This window comes from Platichthys flesus, chromosome 21 (genome assembly GCF_949316205.1).
Source record: "Platichthys flesus chromosome 21, fPlaFle2.1, whole genome shotgun sequence".
Classification (NCBI taxonomy): domain Eukaryota; kingdom Metazoa; phylum Chordata; class Actinopteri; order Pleuronectiformes; family Pleuronectidae; genus Platichthys; species Platichthys flesus.
Genome location: NC_084965.1, coordinates 7386113 through 7407553, shown reverse-complemented (window position 1 = coordinate 7407553; position 21441 = coordinate 7386113). Strand labels below are relative to the sequence as shown.

General features: G+C 38.9%; 4 protein-coding genes across 5 annotated transcripts in view; 2 read left to right on the top strand and 2 right to left on the bottom strand.

Moving 5' to 3' along the window:
- The window catches only part of prkdc (protein kinase, DNA-activated, catalytic subunit), a 34022-nt gene extending 31234 nt beyond the window's left edge, over nt 1-2788 (top strand). Inside the window, exons 81-86 of the mRNA XM_062379415.1 lie at nt 150-230; nt 389-460; nt 549-750; nt 1174-1362; nt 1647-1786; nt 2331-2788. Of these exons, the coding sequence (XP_062235399.1) occupies nt 150-230; nt 389-460; nt 549-750; nt 1174-1362; nt 1647-1786; nt 2331-2535 (889 nt within the window). The 3' untranslated portion in view covers nt 2536-2788. The remainder of the gene's footprint in view (nt 1-149; nt 231-388; nt 461-548; nt 751-1173; nt 1363-1646; nt 1787-2330) is intronic.
- A 423-nt stretch (nt 2789-3211) lies between these two features.
- garem (GRB2 associated, regulator of MAPK1) lies at nt 3212-10679 on the bottom strand. 2 transcript variants are annotated; one of them, XM_062379419.1, is made up of 6 exons: nt 10197-10679; nt 9046-9186; nt 8659-8789; nt 7308-8501; nt 6653-6807; nt 3212-6369 (listed from the first exon to the last, which is right to left on the bottom strand). In XM_062379419.1, the coding sequence occupies exons 1-6, from the start codon at nt 10315-10317 to the stop codon at nt 5511-5513; spliced, it is 2601 nt and encodes an 866-aa protein (XP_062235403.1). In that variant the 5' UTR covers nt 10318-10679; the 3' UTR covers nt 3212-5510. The 2 variants fall into 2 exon arrangements, with proteins under 2 accessions (XP_062235403.1, XP_062235402.1); XM_062379418.1 differs by having other exon boundaries at nt 3212-6372; nt 10197-10677.
- A 628-nt stretch (nt 10680-11307) lies between these two features.
- On the top strand, nt 11308-16105 carry ncf2 (neutrophil cytosolic factor 2). The gene is made up of 15 exons (XM_062379631.1): nt 11308-11515; nt 11735-11817; nt 11982-12090; nt 12339-12473; nt 12777-12884; nt 13078-13137; nt 13462-13505; nt 13914-14055; nt 14172-14237; nt 14647-14701; nt 14881-14924; nt 15061-15209; nt 15300-15411; nt 15651-15774; nt 15876-16105. The coding sequence occupies exons 1-15, from the start codon at nt 11342-11344 to the stop codon at nt 15965-15967; spliced, it is 1497 nt and encodes a 498-aa protein (XP_062235615.1). The 5' UTR covers nt 11308-11341; the 3' UTR covers nt 15968-16105.
- Nucleotides 16106-16405: 300 nt separating this feature from the next.
- Nucleotides 16406-21350, bottom strand: dph2 (diphthamide biosynthesis 2). The gene is made up of 7 exons (XM_062379632.1): nt 21154-21350; nt 20274-20449; nt 19155-19267; nt 18426-18646; nt 17652-18338; nt 16831-17013; nt 16406-16677 (listed from the first exon to the last, which is right to left on the bottom strand). The coding sequence occupies exons 2-7, from the start codon at nt 20421-20423 to the stop codon at nt 16550-16552; spliced, it is 1482 nt and encodes a 493-aa protein (XP_062235616.1). The 5' UTR covers nt 20424-20449; nt 21154-21350; the 3' UTR covers nt 16406-16549.
- Between the last annotated feature and the right edge of the window lie 91 nt (nt 21351-21441).

Below are 21441 nucleotides of genomic sequence, written 5' to 3'. Positions count from 1 at the left end.
TAATCATAAATATACTGCGATCATAAGACATTTATCAGTGGCATTTCAAAAGAGACACTAGAAAGACTTTTACAGTGTTATCCATTATTCTAATAATTGATTACTGGAACTTTTCTCTTCTGATGTGATGATGATTTCCTCTTCTTAAGGGCTCCTGAAGTCTACAATAAATGGCTCTCAACCTTTGCTCCGAAATTGAGTGGTTACAAACTGTATGCTCACGCTTACAAGTAAGTCTATTCGTGAGGATTTTTGTTCATAAAGCACTGGGTACAGACAGTAATTAAGAGATTTATTAAAATTTTGTTGTTTATAATTTACTATGCCCAGCTCTAACAATCTGAACCTACTTTTTTAACATATGTCCTTCATATTTATTCTTTCCCAGGAATGCAAAGCGTGCCGATGCAGTGAGCAACTTTTTGAAAGTGTTGCAGCATGTGCCCAGTGATCTGCTGAAGTACGTCAAAAACTCTCTGGATAATAAAAGTGCTCATTACGGTTGACACTTGACAGGCAGAAAACCAATTTCTCTTTGCACATTTTAGGAGAGCTTTTCTGAAGATGTGCAACAGTCCAGAGGCCTTTCTCTCCCTGAGATCTCACTTTATCAGCTCTCATGCTTTGCTGTGTGTGAGCCACTGGATTCTGGGCATTGGAGACCGACATCTCTCCAACTTCATGATCAACATGGAGACAGGGGGCATGATCGGCATCGACTTTGGTCACGCATTTGGTTCAGCCACACAGGTCATTCAAACAAATACAGTACTTTAACTAAGAACAGATTTTTAAAGCAATTTAAAACAAATGGAAGATAATCAATAGAATATGACTAGACCCATGTGATCAGTTATGAGTCTGGGTTAATACACACAGGGCATGGAGCAGCAATAAACCTTTTTTAATAATTATAAATGAAGGGACAGTGAAGAAACACAGAAACCATGTATATAGCATAATTTAATAATATATATAGCATGTTATATGTAATATGCATCGATTAAAAGGCGGCAAAACGCTGTAAGATTAAATGCATGAAGATTTCCAGACTCTACCCAACACACAATTAGATCAGTCTAACATAAACAGTCAAAAAGTGTGTTTTTATTTTTTCTGTCAAGCTGTGTAAATGTGAATTGACACTGTATATAAATATATCTGTCCTCACAGTTCCTCCCTGTGCCGGAGCTCATGCCTTTCCGCCTGACCAGACAGTTTGTCAATCTGATGCAACCCTTGAAGGAGTCTGGTTTGATCCAGAACGTCATGGTTCACTCGCTGCGAGCCTTCAGGGCTGACCCGGACCTTCTGCTCAACACCATGGATGTTTTCGTTAAGGAGCCATCGCTGGATTGGAAGGTAACTCTTGCGTCAGAGATCCCACTAAATGTTGAGTGTTTGACACGTGAGTAGGAAAGATAAAAGGTCAAAGTCTCAGTAAGAAAAGTTAATAATGTGTTGGGTTTTTTATATGTAACAGCCAAACTAGCTATTTGTATAGCCCATAGTTTTCTATTTTAATATTTTGCAAGAAAGGTTGAATTCATTAACTGCATGTTAAATGAATTCTGTTTTTAACCTTTACTTCCATCATACAGTAAAAACAATTGTTACCAGTGATGTTTCTAATCACCTTTACACAGAACTTTGAGCTGAAACAGCTGAAGAAAGGAGGGTCGTGGACAAAGGACATAAACACCAAAGAAATCAACTGGTATCCATTACAGAAGGTGAAGTTCGCAAGAGAAAAACTAGAAGGAGCAAATCCAGCTGCTATAACTAGGTAGGTCCTCAAATCATGCCGTTAATTAATCATTAATTTTGTTTTGTTTTTTCAGTTTAAGATGAGTTACAATTAAAGGCACTGTTGGTGTCCAATATTGTGGATTGACTGACTCAGCTTTATAACTTCCAGTATTAAACAAATGCACAAGATTGATATTGTTATATTATTTTATAATAGTGAATTTATAACCCTTTGTATGTCCATGTGTCAGTTTCTTCAAATTCTGCACAAACATTCACTTTTACTCAAATTAACTGATTAGACTTTGGTGGTCAAAGGTCAAGGTCACACTGACATTACGAAACATGAACAAAATCAAATAGTTAAAGTGCACGCAATAAATCTTTCTTAAAGATGGTTTCTGTTATGAAAGTGTTACAACTCTCAACTCTGATAAAAAAAAAAATAAATATATGTCCATTCCTTTATGTCATCGGGCTGTTCACCATGATCTAAATTCTGCCTAAGATGCCCACTTATACCAATAACAAAGCTTGTCTTTAATAAGACATTTCACTTGTGTGTTGTTTTATTTTGTCAGTGAGGAGCTGAAGCTGGGCTTTGAGAAGGACCCGGCGTTTCCAGGCATGCAGTCTGTGGCTCTGGGATCTCAAGAGCACAACATCCGTGCTAAACTTCCACCTTCGGGCCTGTCTGCAGAGAAGCAGGTGGAATGTCTGCTCGACCAAGCCATGGACCAGAATGTGCTCTGCAGGGTTTGGGCAGGCTGGGAGCCATGGTTCTGATTGTTTGATCTGGGTCGTACAAATATCTAGAATGTCAAAAAATTTGTAGGAAAGGAAATCTGTGATGTTTAAAGATTCTTGTAATCTCAAATGCTTCTCCCTTTGATTTCATGTATTGTGTCATGGCAGTTTGTCAGAGAGGATCCACATATTATCTCATACTGAACAAACAAAAGCTTGAAAGAAAGATGGGATTTGGTAATTGTAATAGATCAGGATCTTTTTTTACTTAAAATAAATCGGAGTAATTGTTGGTGTCGAATTCTTCATTTTTCACATATCAGAGGGTAACGATATGGTTTCACCTTGTTTTTAGTTAAGTTTTTCAGTTTAAACCACTTAATGGAAAAAGCGGAATTGTTACTTCAAAATGTGAGTTTCAGGTTAGTGTCTCAGAGTTTTAAGGTAACCACAGCTCTGCTTATTTTGTAAGGCAGGAAATGGTGGCTGTGTTTCTACACTAAAGCAGAAGTGATGAAGCACCTACTGGTTCCCGGGAAGCTTCTGACCTGAACTGCAATCTGTTGCTACAAACAAGCAAACTGCTAAAGCTGCAAAGAAAGCAGAAAAATAACCTGGACATATGGCTTATCAACATAATTTTTTGGTCACTGTCCATGTAATGAGATTGAGAATGGCAGGTTTTCTTTCTTCATGAATGTTATTTTAATGCGAGTAGAACCCAAGTTTTATTTTTATTTTTTTCAGAATAAAAAAAAGTACAGAAATTTGAACATTTCTTTTTCCGTAATAAAAATAATTAACATTAGTAATCACTTAAAAGAATTTACAACAACTTTGCATTTACAAACAAAAAGAAAATATCAAGAAAACTATGTAACACCCCACTGCAGATAGTGACCGGGGGAAAAACAACAGCTGTTGGTTGCTGAGGCACCCTTCATATATCACCAACACAAATGGTCGAAGAATAACTGTTCTGCATATTTCATGTATGTCAAATAACTGCATAAATAAATCGATTCTGAATCAAGGCTATAAGGGGGATAAAAGTACCGCATATAAAAACCATTATTTGTCAATATCGCACACATAAATTTTAATCTTAGCTCACATGTCTCTGAAGGTTGTGATACACACTTGACAACATTCCCTCAGTTCACGATGAGATGTTAGAGCATATTCTCACGAGAGACTGGTAAAATGAAAACCTTTAGCTAAAGTGAAATATCACATATATATTTGAAGGGCTCTGGGTTAAGGCGCGAAAAAGCTTTTTACTTGTTTCTTGCATTAGGACATATTTACTACAGACAATGAGGACACTGGAGACGTACCTTTTTAGTTATGAAAAAGTATGTAGTGCATTCACTCTCCTTCAACACAGACATTATTCTTTTATAGGTTTATATTTTATGACCTTAACTGCAAGTAATTAATCAACACAATTTAAAAGTGCATGATGCATGTTAGTTTTTAGAGTAAAGAGACAATTTCTTTTTTGTGATAAATAACCTCAACTTTGAGATGTTTTTTTAGGTAAAAATAAGTAGTTATGTAGATTAATTCAATTTCATATTAAAAAGGCATCAAAGAGAAATAAGACCTTGCATGACAAGAGTTGACAGATACAACATCTCTTCAGAAACCATCATTTGATTTGGCTCTTAACTAACATGGTCTGTAGTGGACAATGTTACACACAGAATAGAGATGTAATTTCTTATAACAACCCCCTGTTGGTTTAAATGCATGCAACAAAGAAGAAAGAAAACAACAGTTTATCAACACTGTAGGCCGCCCTCAGATCCCACTTTTCCCAATTAACTGCCAAAGGAATTGTACATCCATCAGATACAATAGGGTTACAGCACTGTCTAATTCTTGCCATGTAGATAAGTTAAACAAGAGTTTTCTAATGCAGATGAAACTCTAAAAACCAGGTTAGAAGGGTTGATTTTTAAAAGAGCACTAGTAGATTTTTTTTACCCTGACGACGTATCGGTGAAAAATTTTAACATTTTTAAGGACAATGTGAACATGTTTATATTCTAAATTCAAGTTCTACATATTTGATTCTATTCGATTTTTCTTCCTATTTGTAGTTATTTAAACTAATGTTTATGGATAAACTGCAAATATCAATTCAATCCTTTTCATAGGTTACATTTTCTTGTCTTAAGGGAGAACTTTGGAACGAGTGCCCATTACTCTCAAATATATATCATTCGATATGTATCGGAAGAACTCCCTAATATCAGTATCGGCATCAACTCCCAAAATAATCCATATCGGTCAAGCCCTAATTTTATTACATGTTAGCAGCATAAAGGCTAAATCAACTGTTGATGACTGATTTATGATGCACTTTCAGTAACTTTCAATCACGTTTCAGTAAGAGAAGTCCCACGTGAAAACTTTGGGACTATATCCCATACATAAAACCAATACAGTGCATACATCATACGTCACTTATTGTAACTATATAGTAAGATGCTCGAGACGAAAGTTTATAATTAGATTTTTTTAATAAAACAAATGTGATAATTTTGTGGGAGTTGTTATTTTCAGCAAAATTTGCAACTTTTTATCTATAACGGTTTTTAACAGTTTCAGTGTGTTAAATAAACATATACTACAGTCCAATGTGTACTCTTTTAAAAATCATTAAATTCGCAATTTACCTTGAAGAACATAATTACCCATATCGTAATCAAGCAGATTCTTAATTATATTGTTTCCTGTCCTCTCCTCATCTCTGTTTGGATTTAAAGTTTATATACTGACTTTTCTGTGGGTGAAAAACATAAAAATGTCTTCATCAAAGTGCCACATGACTTCATATAGTAAGTAAATAGCAGTCACAGATTTTGTTTGTGGGTTGACAGGAACCCTACAAGTAAATAAATTCATATTATACGAAAGAAAATCTTTGTGGCTTGGTGTGCATAGCATATATACTGAAGGCATGTCTTGCTCTGCTTTACAGCAGGCGTTAGTGTCACATACTATAGTTATATCTTGGGTCTCCATCCGTTTATGAACTGCATTAGTTTCTTCACCTGCAGTTTGCTTAGCTTGAAGTCCTCTGACAAAATCTCCTCAGTAAGCTGCAGGAGTAAATTGCCATCTATCTTCTCAGACACAAAAAGAGTAACAATGTCATCTGGCAGGCCAATGAATCTCAGAGATTTGGACATCTCTTCAATGGAGAGGCCAGCAAGGCTGGACGGAGGCTGCCACTGTGCACTGGCCGACACGGATGAACAGTTGGGAGTCAATGAATCACAGATGGAATATATCTCTTTGGTACTCTGCTCCTGTTGAGTAAGCGAACAATCTGAAGTTTCCTGCGTTGCGTCACAAGCTGACACTGGCATGAAGTCTGTGCAGTTCTTTATGGCATTTGATTTGGGTGTTCTCGGGGGTAAAATGGGACAAGAGAGGCTCTGCTTGGTGTTAGATTCTTCTATTGGCTTGTCTCTGTACACCTCTGAATTGTAACTCGAAGATTTTGTGCAGACCTGATTCAGAGAAGCATTCTGCAACATGAAGTCCTTACTGCTTTGTGCGTGATCTCGGCCTTCAAAGTCGACAAGGCTTGAGGTACAGGTTTTTGGGGTGCTTGGGGATCTCTTCCTAGGGTAACTGTAGTAACTCCGACAGCTAGCTGGTAGAAATTCCTCCATGCAGTGTGATTCTCCTACACTGAAATTGTTTGGCCAAGACAACCTGGAGGACATCCCATCTAGTGACAGGCTACCAGTGGGCAAAGAGTCATTTGGCTCAGTGCTGTTTGATTTAACCCAGTTACAGGGGTAGCACATGTGGCTTTGCTCTTGTGGGTCGGCTGCTTCTTCTTCACATGCTCCACTTCTGATGGGAAAACATAGTATTTAGTAGTAGAAGAGGAAACTTCCTGTAGGTCTCATAATGACAAATTATTCTTGATCCTCACTGAAATGTCTCATTAAAATACTTCATCAACACAGCTAACCACACAGAATATAATTCAAAAGCATGTAGGTGGATTTGGAAAGCTGAACAGAGAACATGGTTGTCAATGAATTTGAAATGTCTGCATATATCAACTTCACTTTAGTCAAATAAAATATAGAGAAGTCAGAGAGTGTTATGAAACGCTTCCAGTTCTTACATGTTGTGGAGACCAGAGGAATAATAGGAGAGAGTTGGACTCGGAGAACGAGTCTCTTGCTGCCGAGGTTTTGACAGGATCGGCACCAATGGCATCTGTTTCAAACTTCGTGGAGGGATTGGTGGGGCGTTCAACAGACGACATTCTTCCTTCACCTGCAAAGGAAATTACCTGGCTGTGTAACTGACAGCAAAACTAACATGTTCACTTTATAAGGTTGGACACAGCTTTCATTTATAATCCATAAGGCTTTTATTTTTAATAAAACCTGTTTTCGATTATTTAGGGTCAGCATTTTACCTGTAAGAGCCAAATCAACCTATATACTTTCTCTTTATAGAAATTATATTGGAGGCGTAGTCTGCCATTCATGTTTTTTTGGGGGATTACTTTTGCGTTCACTTGGAAAAGTTTTTTCTTCTATTCGTTCTTAGCCACATGTAGTACAATGCAGCTCTGGCCACATATTTTGTCTGAGCCTGTCTGTGTCTGTGAGAAAACTAACTGAGCCTGACCAGAACCCGACAGGGACTCTTAATTTTTGTGTCCAAACCCGACCCAAGGCCAACAGTTGCTGCGTTTACTGTTACCACTGTAAACACAGATGCAAACAAATAAACCAGGTATTAAACTTTACTTTGAGAATTTTACTCACAGCTTCAGATTTGGGTGGGACCGGTGGTGGGGTAAGAGCGACATCCGAACTGGTTATTGCTCCAAGAGGACAAGTGACTGGGTATGACAGGGTTGCTGTTGTGCCGCAGCCATTATTGATGCCTCGGATTCCCTCACTTGAAGAGGGTTTTGGGATCTGACCTCTCAAGTGATCTAACCACAGCTCCTCATACGGAACATCCGATTTGTTGAAGGGCGGTTGTTGGCTTGTGCTGTCCAGCAGCTCAGGGAAAAAAATGTCATTTTCTCCAGAGTCTGAAGGAATGCTATCGGAGGGCAGAAGAGCCCAATCCCCACACAGTGTCATACAGCCCTGTAAGTTGACCTCGCTGTTTCCATGCAGGTTGCTGCCATATACGCACACAGAGAGTCTGTGGAAGGACTGGGTGAGCTCATCCCGGGCATAAGTTAAAGAGCTGGGAATCTGCATGTGACCGGGACACCCATTGGAGCTGCTGCTGCCTCCGCTGCAACTACCATTCCCACTGCTTTTCTTAGGACTCTTACCATCGTCGTTCCAGTCTGTCCGCACATTCCGCACGGCGCGGGAATAGTAGTCTATGTCAAACTGCTCCTGGCAGAAGGAGAACCAGCGATGCACCATAGTTTCTAGCCACAACTCTCCCTGCAGCAGTTCCTCTGGAATAATGAATCTAGGCATGGCCATATGAAAGGGAAAATGGATGGGGATTATTTTGTTGCTTCGCAGAATGCAGCACACAACCACCGTCTTTGTCTGAATGTTGACCAGTTTATAGCGATGGCCCTCACGGATGAGGTGGAGGTCATGCTGGTTGCGTGGTGGACTGCTGGGTACCGTGACATTGACTGGGAGACGAGTTTTCTCTACAATGTTCCTGATGATGTGCTCGCCGTCCTGCATCTGAAGCTCTAGAGGACTACAAGTGCTGAATCTGCCTTTACACTGGAAAGGAAGGCTGATGCTCTCGTTGGTGCGATGGTTCATGCAGATCAAACACGGCATCTTGCCTCGACCAATCTTACTTATTGAGTTCAGCTTCCCAATCTTCTTGAAAATGGTGTTGAATCTAGATTTTTCTTTGAAGCACTTGGCGTAGAGGATCTCAGCTTGGCCCATTAATGTCAGTTCATCGCCGGTGCTCAGAGTGATGTTGTAAACTTCTGTGTCTTCATTACATTCCCCTGAAGCCATCTGTGCAAAAATGGCATGGCAAAGAATAAACCAAGAGGCTGGTAAATCAAAACTTGAAGAGTGAAAAGAAGTTCAAACTAAAAACTGATCCCAACAAAGAAAAGGTTGGAAAAATACATTTTAATAAAAAATGAAACACTTAACACATCAAATGTACCTTAACATTGAAAGTGATGTCCTCCATGACATACACTCTCTCGGGAAATGCTTTGGCCACCTCCTCCACACTGTTGAAGTACTGGACAGGTTCCTTGACATCTCTGTCCTGCTCCAGTAGCTTAAACTGGCCTTAAGGAATCAAGGAAAATACATATTACCACAACTGACAGGGTCAAGCAAGCATTGAAGCATCATTAACCGGACTGTAGTTTAATGCAACCTACATCCTCCATTGTATTGTCAGAGTTTGAGAGTTTGAGGGCTTTGCTGTGAGTGTTTAACAAGTTTTCAAAAGGGATAGTAATGGGTACTTCATAAACAGATAAATGTTAACATAAGACAAAACTGGGCTAAACTAGAAAGATTCTGTCTAGATGTGTCTCACCTTCATAGTGTACTGGGATCTCTATTTTGGGCCCAATGACATAGTGGCCCTCTTCGAGACTGTGAGCGGTGATCGTCGTCCACTGACGGCAGGAATGAATCAAGAGGTAGTCATTGTCTCTGAGCCCTTCCACCAACTGACCTGCAGGAATGAAAAAAGGGAATCATTTGTGCATCTCAAATACAAGGAATATACTCTGCTTAGTCCCATTCTAAATCTACCTCTGCCATTACCATGTAAACATCAAGAAATTACTCTGAAACTTAGGAATATGTAGTGGGAATTGTATATACGCTTTTGACACTTTTCCTGGTGTCCCTTGTCGTATTACAGCCGTTCAATCTGGATAAGGAACCCACTGTAGATCCCTTCCATTCAGTTTAAATGGGTGCTTTGCTTTCCCGATCCACACCGCATCCTTCCACCAAGTTTCGAGAAAGTCTGTTCCGTTGTTTTTGTGAAAAGTTTCTTACAAAGTAACAAACGGACGAAGGTGAATGGAGAGGTATGGATTAGTGCCCTAATTCATACCTCTCTGAAACACAAGCACTACAATTTAAAAGCACAATGCATCAGCACAGTTCTGCTCAGGAGTCTGAGAGAGGACTGGATCATGAAGACCAACATGATAACCCCCTGCTGGTGTCACAATGGCTCCATTGCTGTTCTAAACGTGACCTTAACCCCATGTTACACTACATTTCATTTAACTGACGCTTTTATCAAAAGCACCTTACACTGGTCTGTTTCGTTGCAGAGTCATTGTCATGTTAAACTTCTTGATGAGCTGAGTTCTAAGACTCTTCTATCGACAAATCAGATAAGGGCTGAAACTCAACCTGCAAAAAATGTTATAGTGCACTGGACATTTATCTTCATAGCTGTAATTACAGTCATCTGATGCTTTTATATGCTGTCCCCTAACATGTACCTCTTCTGTTACTCAAATGAATCGGGTTTAATTCCACAGCTAAAGCACATGTGTACATGGCATCTACACAATCACACCATCTTTATCCAACACAAACTAGTCCATGTTGTTGGACAAACGTCAAGAAAATCGGCTGAGTTTACCCTTGCTGCTAACCAGCTGCTAGCCACCGCTGCTAGCTGTAGCACATAAACTTGGCCAGTGTCAGAAAGTTACTAACCGTTGTCCAGCTTAGCAATTTGTGGCAGCCTGTATGCGCTGACGAGTTGATCTAATGGCAGGGACGTCGTGCTCCACGTTACTTCTTTTAAATTGTTGTACAACATTGTTCCAAGGTCCATTTTGGCTAGCTGGCATTAGCCAACCGGGGGAGCTACTGGCCTCACTGCGCGTCAACACGGTCGCAAAACGCTACGCTTCACTAACCAGCTTCACAACACACCGAGTCTCCATCTAGGGCATAGCGTTCGGCATGAGTCTCGTTTACCGACGCATTGTCGTCTGTCTAGTTAAGACGCGTTGTCCGAAAGCGCAGCACAGCCATGTTTGTTTAGCTAGCGACGGGTGCATCGAAGAAAGTTAGCCACACGAACAGCGGAAACACGTAATTTGTTCTTTTAAAGTAAAATCATTGTTTACTTTGAGAGTTAAACAACACGAGAAAACAGTGCGGCTCGGTGTGTGCGTAGTATATTTGCAAATTGAAGAACATTGCTTCCATTAAGTTGAGATTTTGCTCTATGAAGTTTAGCACTGATGCTGAAGACTGTCAAAATACATACCAACAGTCTCTTCCAAAATAAAACACCACCTGTTGATCAGTTATAAGGCTTCAGAGTGATTAGAAGAATACCCACCTAAGCCTTATCTATGTCTACTTACGTTGTTATTATACTTTCTATATTTTTACTCAAAAGGATATGTTTTCATGGGGAGGTTAAGGGTTTGAGAAACACTTCAGGAGTTTCAGGGGTAAACAGCTTTGCAGCCAAATCCAATACAAATGAAGGAAATGGTGACCACTTATTCTAAAGTATGAAAACAACATAATAAAATCATGAAATGCCTCCATACTGCTCCTGTGGTGTCATCCAAGTGTCCCTAAGCCCCAGCACTTAATTTGACACCACAAGGTCATTTACACCAAGTTTTTAGCATAAATGACCTCTGATCTGAGCCACGGGACATTGAGGCCCCTAAAAACATACACAGACACACATGCGCACACACAAATACATACACACACATTGCATAGGTGGTGGGTTTGGCATAATTTACATCACCAGACTTCCTCATCTCACTGCTATAAATCTGTGGAGGTTCCTTAATCTGCTCTGAAGCACTGTGCACCCTGAGCCAGCCACTATGTCTTTTGTCGACACTCTGCGTCAATGGGATGAGGCGGTCACCTGTGTTGAAAGGGAGGATTTGTCTGGAGCGTTCAGGATTTTCCTGTCAATCGAAGAGCCCAACTCCAAAATTTATTTTGACATAGGCTGTCTTCATCTTCTTAACCAAGATCTGGATGCTGCTGAAAAGGTATGTCGGACATATTGTTGATAAAATGCTGGCTAAAACACGAAATTCTTCTTTTATTATTCCTCATTAAAAAGGAAAATCTTATCTGCATGTAGGTGAAAATGGCAGAGAAGTATTTTACTGTTGAAAAGTGCAAGTCATTGAGAAAGCAGAAGTGGAATTTGCAGTTTCCCTTCTCTTCAGGAGGAAGTCACAGTGTTTGATCATTTTTCTTCTCAGGCCTTTGATTGCAGCATACGCAGGGATGAGCATATGGCAGTTGCCTTCTTTCAAAGAGGAATCACCTTTTACAAAAAGCAGAGGTATGTAACACCACTCATCTCAACAAACTTTTCATATTTAACAGTGATTTTATAACAGTTTGGTTTTATTATTAGAATAAGTGTTTCTTATCATTTATTTTTCTTTTACAATTTTGTTTGTTAATTAAATGCAAAAGTATAAACTGGATTCTTCCTTCTGAAAGGTATGAGGAGAGCTTGGGTGATTTCCAGCATGCCTTCAAAACACTGAGAGGAAACCAGCTGATAGATTACAAAGCACTTGGACTCAGATACAAACTATTTGCATGTGATGTAAGTATTTAAAAGCTTGCAAATTATTATATATTATTGTTATGCCTTGTTATTATGGCACAAATTATTATTATTCATACATTCTGTCTAACAGTGTTAAATAGTTCAGACAAATGGAATTTGTTTCGTATAGTTTACATGTTTTTCTTTTGGTCTAGTTGTTCTTAGTCAGTCTCAGTTCTGTGTTCTGCATGAGAGATCAAAATAGTGGCAAGCTACTAATTCAATATCACTGTTTCCTGTCAAAGGTTCTCCACAATATGGCCCTGGCTGAGGCTCAGCTGGGCAACTGGGAAAAGGCCCAGGAAAACCTTGTGAAGGCTCTCGATAACAAAACAGATGCCAAGCTCAATGCCATTGACAGAGCCCTTCAGTCAACACTGGTCAGTCACCATGTGGCCAATATTATTAAGATATCATCCTAGTACCAATTGAAATTTGTGTTTGTTTGTCAATATCTTTATATGTGATTAGATTCAAGAAATTGTATTTCATATTTTGGAATGGAAAAGGGGTCCATTGACCAAGAGCATTTGCTAATTAATACATGCAGTATAAACATCAACCGAACGGTAAAACAGGTGGTCAAGGATAAGCAAAGTAAAGTGCTGCTGGTAAACCACTCAAAGTGACCTTCTATTGATCGCTGCATTTGAATTTGACATGTGAAGCCATTTCACCAACAGAAACAGAAACTTTTCAAACTGGTCGAGTTCCCATCAAAAGCTTTGTTCAAACCAAATAAGCACTATGTCGCTGAGCTGGAGAAGAAGGACTATCTGGGCAAAGCAAAGGTAATACTTGATGTTCAGAAAGGCTTTACACAGAGGTTACTACATGAACGCTATTAAACTGTCATCCAGTCTGGTGGAATGTCAATCCCACACCCACTAATGTTATCTTTATATAAGACTTTTTTACTTAATGGATATATTTGATATCTGTTTTGTGATAGATTGTAATGAAACAAATGTACATTGTTTTTAGGTTCTGGCCTCTGTGGTTCCTCAGGATGACTTCTCTGGGTTTGCTCCATTACAGCCTCAGGTGACATGGGTCTATGTAAACAGCATAATGATATGTCTGCCTTTACGCAGCATGTTAAATACATCAGAAAATACAATAATTATTTTCAAACTCTTCTAAGGAATTTAATTATGCTCAACCTGTTTCTGTAACTTAAATTGTAAATTCAAACATTAACTGGCATGTAAAAAAAAATACCATGTCAGATACAGTAGTTGAAATATTTTTTAGAAAATAAGAAACTATCAAGTGTTGCATTGTTATACCACACTGGGGACAAATGCTTTTCAAACTGTATAGAGGAATATTGACTGGATGCTTTGTGTTTGTGTTTAAATTTGATAGGTTGAAGATGGACCAACTTGTCCAAAGGAGCCCGAGGTTCTCAGGTAGAACCACAGTTAGCAGCCTCATCTAACAGGATTCACCATACAGACTAGAAGATGCTCACTAAATATGCATCAAATTTACAGTAGTCATTGTAATTTAGCCTTGTTGCATCAGTTTCAAATGACAGCTAATATTTTTTACATGTGGCAAGATGTGTGAGGGGGCAGTGTAGTGTAAAGAACTTACCCCTTATCCACTGTACATGAAGGATGTCCAAAATGTGTTTTAAAATCGGACAATAACAGAAAGTGAAACTATTACAAAATATGAGCAGGCTATTTAAATAATTAAGTACTTTCCTCAGAGGATTACTATTGACTAAACGTAAGGAAGAGACCAAAAGACAGTTTGGTTTTCGCACTCATAACAGTTTCCCAACAGTGAGTTGACATCTCCTATCTTCACAGGGCTCTGGAAGGAGACCCCCACACTGTCCTGTTTGAGTTTGTTCCTGAGACCAGTGATGAGTTGGCTGTTGTGCCAGGCAATATTGTGTTTGTGCTGCACAAAGGTGCTGACAACTGGGCATCTGTGATCTTCAATGAAAGAGTAAGACCACCACATCTGCAACCTATATATGTTTTTCTTTTATAGAAAAAGTGCATTAAACCCATTATTCATTTTATTATAAAGTTCCAACACATCTCAATTTCTGTCAATTCTAGAGGGGACTTGTTCCGTACAACTACCTGGAACGTTTGGAGATCTCATTGGCTTCTAAGCAGAAGGAGGTGAGGAAGTAACTTATTTTCCACTTTTTATGGTGTCGTTTTCTGCTAAAGTAATGTTAATACCTTTTTTACAGCCAGTAGAGAAGTATGAATCATATTATGTTCTAAAGGTATCTTGATAGTATCTTTAGAATCAATTGAATCTTCCAACATTTAGCTCAGAGACTTTTAAAATGTATGTTAAGTAAATAATCAGTGGTCTTTGTCTTCCTAATTTGTATAACATAATCTTCTGATTTCTAAAATGGCAAATGGCGTCTGAGGACATGTGGTATTTGTTCAAGTTTTGTAGTATGGTGCAGGTCACCAGCTCATGGCTGTATGAAATCAATGGATACCTCCTGCATAAAGCATCTTTATTACTTTGTAATTTGAATGGCATTGTTTGGACGGGATTAACCATGGACAGGAAATGCGTAAAGCTCCAAGTCGAGAACCTCCAACCAGACCTGAAAGGAAACAAGGTAAACAAGGCTTTTCTTTCTTAGATATCATACAATAACTTCTACAATAGCTTCTGTAATTGATGAAACATGACATCAGTATCGTTATCATCTTGTTGCACAAGACACATTCACAAATTATATTTTGACCCAATACAAAGACCAAAACTCTTGTCTTTTTCCTTTTATCGTTATTCAAGGTCTTACTCCAAGTCACAACAGCAGTGGAGACATAAAATGCAAGGTATGTTGAGTCAAATCCCAGATTTGTCCAGTCCGACCTATGAGCCACAAAATGTTCAAACACGTATGACAGCAATTAAGATGGATTTTCCTATTGATTTAAACCAACTGACAATTTTTCTGTTCATATTTTCCAGGATGCTCAGTCTCCTGATGATTCCTATATTGTCAAAGTCCATTTTACATTCAACTTCGCAGTCTCTGTACCACCTGGGTCTCACTATGCCACACTGATAAAGAAAATCAGTAATAAACTGAATCTCCCCTCTACTGCAGTCATCTTGAGGTACACTACACATGCAAAAAACATCTTCAAGTTGAACCATTGCATTGTGTTACTGCCAAGTTCAAAATTCAATCCTTTCATTTGACGTAGTTTGACCTCCAATGCTGATGAACTAAGCCTGATTAGTTCCGACACAGAAATGGAAAGTGTGTGGAGTCGTGCTAATGGTAGGCGCATCACCTTGTGGTGTCACAACAAGGAGGTAAGAAATGTTAAGGTACAGTTATTCTGAGGAATACTTCAGTTTTCTACAAAGGGGATTAAGATGAAATCAATATTTATGAATCAAACCTGCTTATGACTTTTACTGATAGTCTTCAAGAGTTACCTGAGAATTTGCCTTTTTGTCATGGAAAACCAACATTTGTGCTAATGAAATCTTTATTCTGCATTGACACCGTAGCAGATTCACACGTTTCATCCTTTGCATGTGTGTTTCAGTTCCAGCAAACTGATGGGGAACCAAACAATGACATCCACTTGGTGGCACTTCATCCCTATGATTCATCAAATCCAGAGGATCTAAATTTCCATCAAGGGGATACAATCACATTACTCTCAAAAGGTGATAATGTGTTCTTTTGGCAATGTACCTACAGAATATTGAGAAATCATTCCGGTTTGATCAGGACTTATGATTCTTAACAATGTCTTCTTTTTCTTCAGTTAACCAGGATTGGTTTGAAGGACAATGTAATGGGAACACTGGTATATTCCCTGCATCTTTTGTTGAAGAAGTTCCTGTGAATGCCCAGTAGCTGGTGTAACCAAACTGATTAAGGACAGTTGTACAGCCTCTCCCTTCAAAATATTAATAAAATTATAAATTCGGTTTCAGTTCATTAATCCATTTGTTCACATGTATAAAGTGCAATAAAAACTGTTCTTTTGCAACACTGCTTGTTCACCTGGAAATAACTTGCTTCCGCTTCCATTTATATATTCATAATCTAAAGTTATAAATTATGGTTTGGGTTATTACGACTATCTGTGCAATACTCATGTGAAAAAAAATTATTACATATCCAGTGTCTTTTTTTGATCCCCTTCACTCCAAATTTATGAAGATTCAGAGTAGAGATGAAACCAAGTGAAAATTTCATATCACGATTATAGTGACAAAATTATCTCGGTGGTCTCTATTATCACGGTAATAAGCCGAAAATGTTCCAAAACAACTGACACACAAAAAAAAATTAAATAACAAAGGGTGATCCCTGTATTGGTTTATTAATTACTTACATATTCCTATGAGTACAAGTCATATACTGCACACTTGTAGCTGCAGGTAGTGATGATTAAATAATCTATCGATGAGCTTGTGGAATAAAGTTAAATTATCATGAAGACGTTCCTTCCTCTTCATAAGCAATAGCTATGCCTCTCCTGCCCTCTACTGCCTTCACCACAGGGGTCTCTCCCAACTGCTGCTCTAAGCCACGCCAGCTTCGTCCTGCCAGAAATGATGCTGAAAATACAAAGCAAAAATGTGAAATTGTACATCATGCATTAAGTTGGAAAGTTTAAGAGTAACTGCACAATTCTGCAATAAACATGTGGGTGTATGGAAATGAAGGAAAACACTGCGTGAATTTAACGGTACTTTCTGACTGTCCCATACCAGCAGAATCTATGTTGGCTACGATTAGCGCCTGGTTCCTGAGGACCACTGAGGAGCCATGTGAGGACTCTGCAGGCTCACTGTTCAACACGCAGCGACTCCGCATAGCTCCTGTGATTAAAGACACGTCCGTCTCATCGCCTTCCTCTTGCTGATCAGCCAGAGGAACATGACTCTGTCCACCTAGATCACGTTGGAGATAAAATATCTGATATCATTTCGAATGGCTAATGCATAAATGTGTAGAACTCTTATCTGGGACTAGGTGAAAAAAAATATCCAGCTTAATTAACATTTTTGATCCTTGTATTAATGGACACCCTCCCATTACAAAAATTTAAGGAAAATCCAATTCAAAAGAATGATGGGATAATATTAATCCCAGTAACAACCAGTGCAAACTACATTATTCATGAAATAAACAATTTCCAATTTGTAGCAAACTGATTATATTATTCTTTTGTAGTTATTCTACATAAACGTTTAAATTTAATAATAATATTGGTCACATTAATATCACACATTTGACTTTATATTGTATCTGTTAGATCACTGTTCATGACTCACTGCACAAAATAAAGTAATCATTTCCAACTGTTTGACCGTTTCAGAAATTTAACCTGAACATGGACAGGCTGAAATTGAAATTTGTTCTGGACATGACCCAGCTCACACCTTAATTCTCCCAAAAAGACACAATTCAAAATCCTCAAGCAAAAATAAATACCCATCACTCAATTAATAATTTCATACAGTCCATAAATATAAAGTAAAAAAGAGATTATTTAGAGTTTTGTGACATCAATCAATCCCAAACTAACCTGGTATGAGATGTCGAAAGTCCGTGACATATTCCTCTGACCACTCCCTGTTCTTGTTGCACGCCACCTCCATCTCAAACGGTGTCACTACAGGTTTATAGAACTCACCTGAGTCCAACAGTGAATTCTCCGGACAAGCAATTAACACAAAAATGTCAATTTCCAAAAAGTTTGCAAGTTTGGGCACGTTCAGTTTCCCCATGGCAAACATGTAGCTCTTCTTGCCAGCCCTGACGATGGTCTCTTTCAGCTGCTGGATGATGGTGAGGTAGTCGGCCACCCCCAGTGTTCCAACCAGGATGCCGACCACACTGGCATCTTTGGCCCTTTCTATAGCGTAATAGCGCTTCATTAGCGCACGGTTGATGCTAACTGACTCCTTCCTACCCATCATAGTTACTGGGTCAAAAGAACAAAATGAGCAGCGATTCCAAGTCATCATGAAGTTACGCAGCGTTGCTCCTTCCTGGCCAACGTAGAACATACTATGATCTGTTATATTTGAACCACCGCTCAAGGTGAATTGTCTCCCAAATTGACAAATCACCTGGCTGTTGTCTTGTTCCGACAGACAATTGCCATGTTTTCTTTTAATCTGGCTGTGACTGAAACACTGCTCCCCTTCGACAACGAGATCTGAGGCAACGAGGTTTGGATACTCCGGAGACAGAAGTTCCAGAAGGTCACCTGGAAAAAAGAAGTGGTGTTGAGTTACTGAGAGGGGAATAATGATTATATATTTTTACAGGAGAGATCTTTTATGTGAGATCTTACCAATCACATGAACATAGTTCACATCAAACAGGATAATGATGTGACTCTGTGTGTCAGGGTAGAGTTCCCTGAAGGCAGAGGCGCACTTCTCAATGTCCAGCTGTCTTCTCTCAAACACGTACATCAGGGGCAGCCTTTTAGAGGCGCTCAGGCAGGCTCTGCCATAGTGCACAATGCAGTCTGCTCCAACATGCTCTGCAGCCACCTCATCCACACAGCAGCTGCTCAAAAGAGTTCAATGAAGTTTAGCAACATCTCCATTAAACAGGCAACAATCCCACAGACACATTTCAACTCACAATAAGGTTAAGGCTCATTTATGCTCAACGTCAACAATCGAAATAGAGCAGTACCACAGAAATTATGTAAGGTAAGTGAATCCAACAGATTAAGACATAAGGAAAAAATGTCAACAATAAAATATATTTATTGACTTTGTAAGAAACGACAGGCATTAATATGATGTTATTTTGCCTTAGCACAGACACATTAACAAATCCTCCTCTGCCGTCGATATAACGTAAAGGAAACATGGAAGTAGAAGACAGCAGTGACAGCTCAATCATTTGAAATTAATGAATCTCTTTTCATACGTAAAGGGAGCATAAATGAGCCTTTAATTAAAACCTTGAAGACAAATCTATGTGCCTAACCTTCAAAATAAAATTCATGTTGTGTTGGCAATGGCCAGTTCTTTACGAATGTATGAAACGAAGCATGGTGTGTTACCTGCCATAGGATGTATCTCCTAAAATGAACGTCTTTGCATTACTGTGGTTCTCAATCTCTGCTGCAACTGTAACGGAGTCCACCAACAGCTCATCAGGAAACTGCAGAGCAACCTGAAGACATTTAGGCAAATTAACTTCCCTCACAGTATCTAACTCAACTTTAGCTGTTTCACTGATTAGCAGCTTATCAAATGGGCTTCAGTCCGGTGTTCGACTGGTCGGTCGAAATCCACTTAGTGGTCAGACAATCACCGGTGTTACATTGATAAGGAGAAGCACATTATTGGGTGGTAGAAGGGACGGATTGACCTAACCTAACACAGACCGTTTTATGAAACGTTTACTGAATGTTCACTCTGAGTTTACCACTGACTAAATGACACTATGTAAACGCAGTGGTCTGTGTGGGTGCATATTGTTAAAACAAATGTGACCAAAACGTTGAGTGTAAACTTGCAAACAGTAGTTTCCACATCAAAGCTCAACAACGGTTGGTTAATATGCATGTGTTATGAAGCTGTGAAAACTTAGTGTTTAACTTCCATTGCTTTGAGTGTGAACAGTTTAAATTTGGCATTTTACAATGTGTCTGGTCTAATTATAAAAAATCCACATTCAAAAACCAGTTGTTTATGTTTATTATGAAAAGATTCTCTCCCTGCTGGTGCTGGCAATGATCCTCTATAATCCCTTTCATATTTCATTGCTTATCATTTTCACACTTCCTGTACAATTGAATGTTTTATTGAAAAGATTAACCATGTTTTCCCAGGCTTATCTTTTACCACTGCCACAGTCATCATGTGGGAGTTATACATTCTGTTCTGTTCAATAGAGCGCACACAAACTTTAGGCTTCCTATAAACATTTGCAATAACCAGCAGATAATAGCTCCCTCTGCAAGTATTTGTAAAGTTTAGGTATAGAAATTACCTGCTGATGCCCATTTTGAAATCATACCAGCAACAGTACACCTTTCAGGAGACTGACTCAATTTTATAAGTCACAGAGCCTTGAAACAATAGTTGTGTGTTTCTATCCCGCTCTCTTTTATACAGCGTTATATAAGATAAATATAAAAACATTTGAATTGCATTGATTTTTTTTACATCCTCACCTTTTGAAATTGATGCTGACTGATAAAGTCGCAGGTTGTCTTTATCTGATACAACTCCTCAAGTTTCTCTGGAGGAGTATTTGTCTTCACTGTGACATCCACCACTCGCTGGAGCACCGTTTCCGAGCTGCTGCTGAACGCGTCGGCCATTATTGCATGGGAACACTAAACAGCGTCTGTAAAAAATACAAACATAAATGAAACCAATGTTCACATTCAATAATCAATCCTGGACTGTATTAGTACAGTAGTGAGGAAACAATTATGTCTGTTTTTTTCTGACAAATATTTATTTATTTATTATGGATATGGCCTGCCTCAAATTTCAAGAGAAACTATCATTTAGTCTTCTCAGAGCATTGAAGCAAACATGTCCCAATCCAATTCTTTATATTTTGGGTTTGAGCCATTGGGAAATGCTTGTTTGTTTAAGAAATAAACAGTAGATGGCATTGCTATTAGTTTGTATGCCTTGCCAGCTCTGTACTTTGGGATTGTTCAGGTGGAAAGCACCAGGATTTGGAGCTATCTAAATAAAACTCTCATGAAACTTTTTCTGAGAATAAAATCTCATTAATATAGAAAAAGCAAGAGGAAGTCAATGCAATACTCTTGTGTAGATTAATAAATAGACTCCAGGCAATTGTTAAAACACAGTTGGATGGGGGAATAAATATGATATGATGGATGATCTTGACCTGGTGTGATCTGATGCGAGTCTGTGGTAAACTGCTCTGCTAATGTGGTCTGGAGGGGGAACACTCAGATTTTGATAGTAGTAAACGAATCCAACAGTATTACACCTAGAGTTCCCATCAGCCTTGAACACGCTGGCAGTTGGAGCTGCACCACTTTCTAACAAGACAAGAAAAACACCTACCTGAGATCGATCTGTTAGCCTAGCCGCTAGCTGTCATGACTCCTCGGTCTGAGTCAACACAACCTGTAAAATTAACTCATGGCGCTTTTTACACACACATACACACACATGTTCCGCCACACTCCACAGAGAGTGCGTCTGTGTGTATTTACTGATTGCTGAACTCTGCTCTGACACATACACACGTGCTAGTACAAGAGAGGAGGACAAATACTTCCGGGTCAATGGGTTTTTCAAATTAAAAGTCAAGGAAAGGTTCATATGTGGCGTGACATCTGATGTGTCTCA

Excerpts from the sequence above, each read along its gene's own strand:
- garem (XM_062379418.1), bottom strand. The coding sequence starts at position 10,317 with ATGGACCTTGGAACAATGTTGTACAACAATTTAAAAGAAGTAACGTGG. Across the intron at positions 8,790-9,045 it reads GATCCCAGTACACTATGAAG|GCCAGTTTAAGCTACTGGAG; the intron begins GTGAGACACATC and ends TGATTCCTTAAG. Across the intron at positions 6,808-7,307 it reads TCCCACCCAAATCTGAAGCT|GTGAAGGAAGAATGTCGTCT; the intron begins GTGAGTAAAATT and ends TTTCCTTTGCAG.
- dph2 (XM_062379632.1), bottom strand. The coding sequence starts at position 20,423 with ATGGCCGACGCGTTCAGCAGCAGCTCGGAAACGGTGCTCCAGCGAGTG. Across the intron at positions 19,268-20,273 it reads GTCAGCATCAATTTCAAAAG|GTTGCTCTGCAGTTTCCTGA; the intron begins GTGAGGATGTAA and ends AAATGTCTTCAG. Across the intron at positions 18,647-19,154 it reads GGAGATACATCCTATGGCAG|CTGCTGTGTGGATGAGGTGG; the intron begins GTAACACACCAT and ends TCTTTTGAGCAG.
- ncf2 (XM_062379631.1), top strand. The coding sequence starts at position 11,342 with ATGTCTTTTGTCGACACTCTGCGTCAATGGGATGAGGCGGTCACCTGT. Across the intron at positions 12,091-12,338 it reads ACAAACTATTTGCATGTGAT|GTTCTCCACAATATGGCCCT; the intron begins GTAAGTATTTAA and ends TTCCTGTCAAAG. Across the intron at positions 14,702-14,880 it reads CAGACCTGAAAGGAAACAAG|GTCTTACTCCAAGTCACAAC; the intron begins GTAAACAAGGCT and ends TCGTTATTCAAG.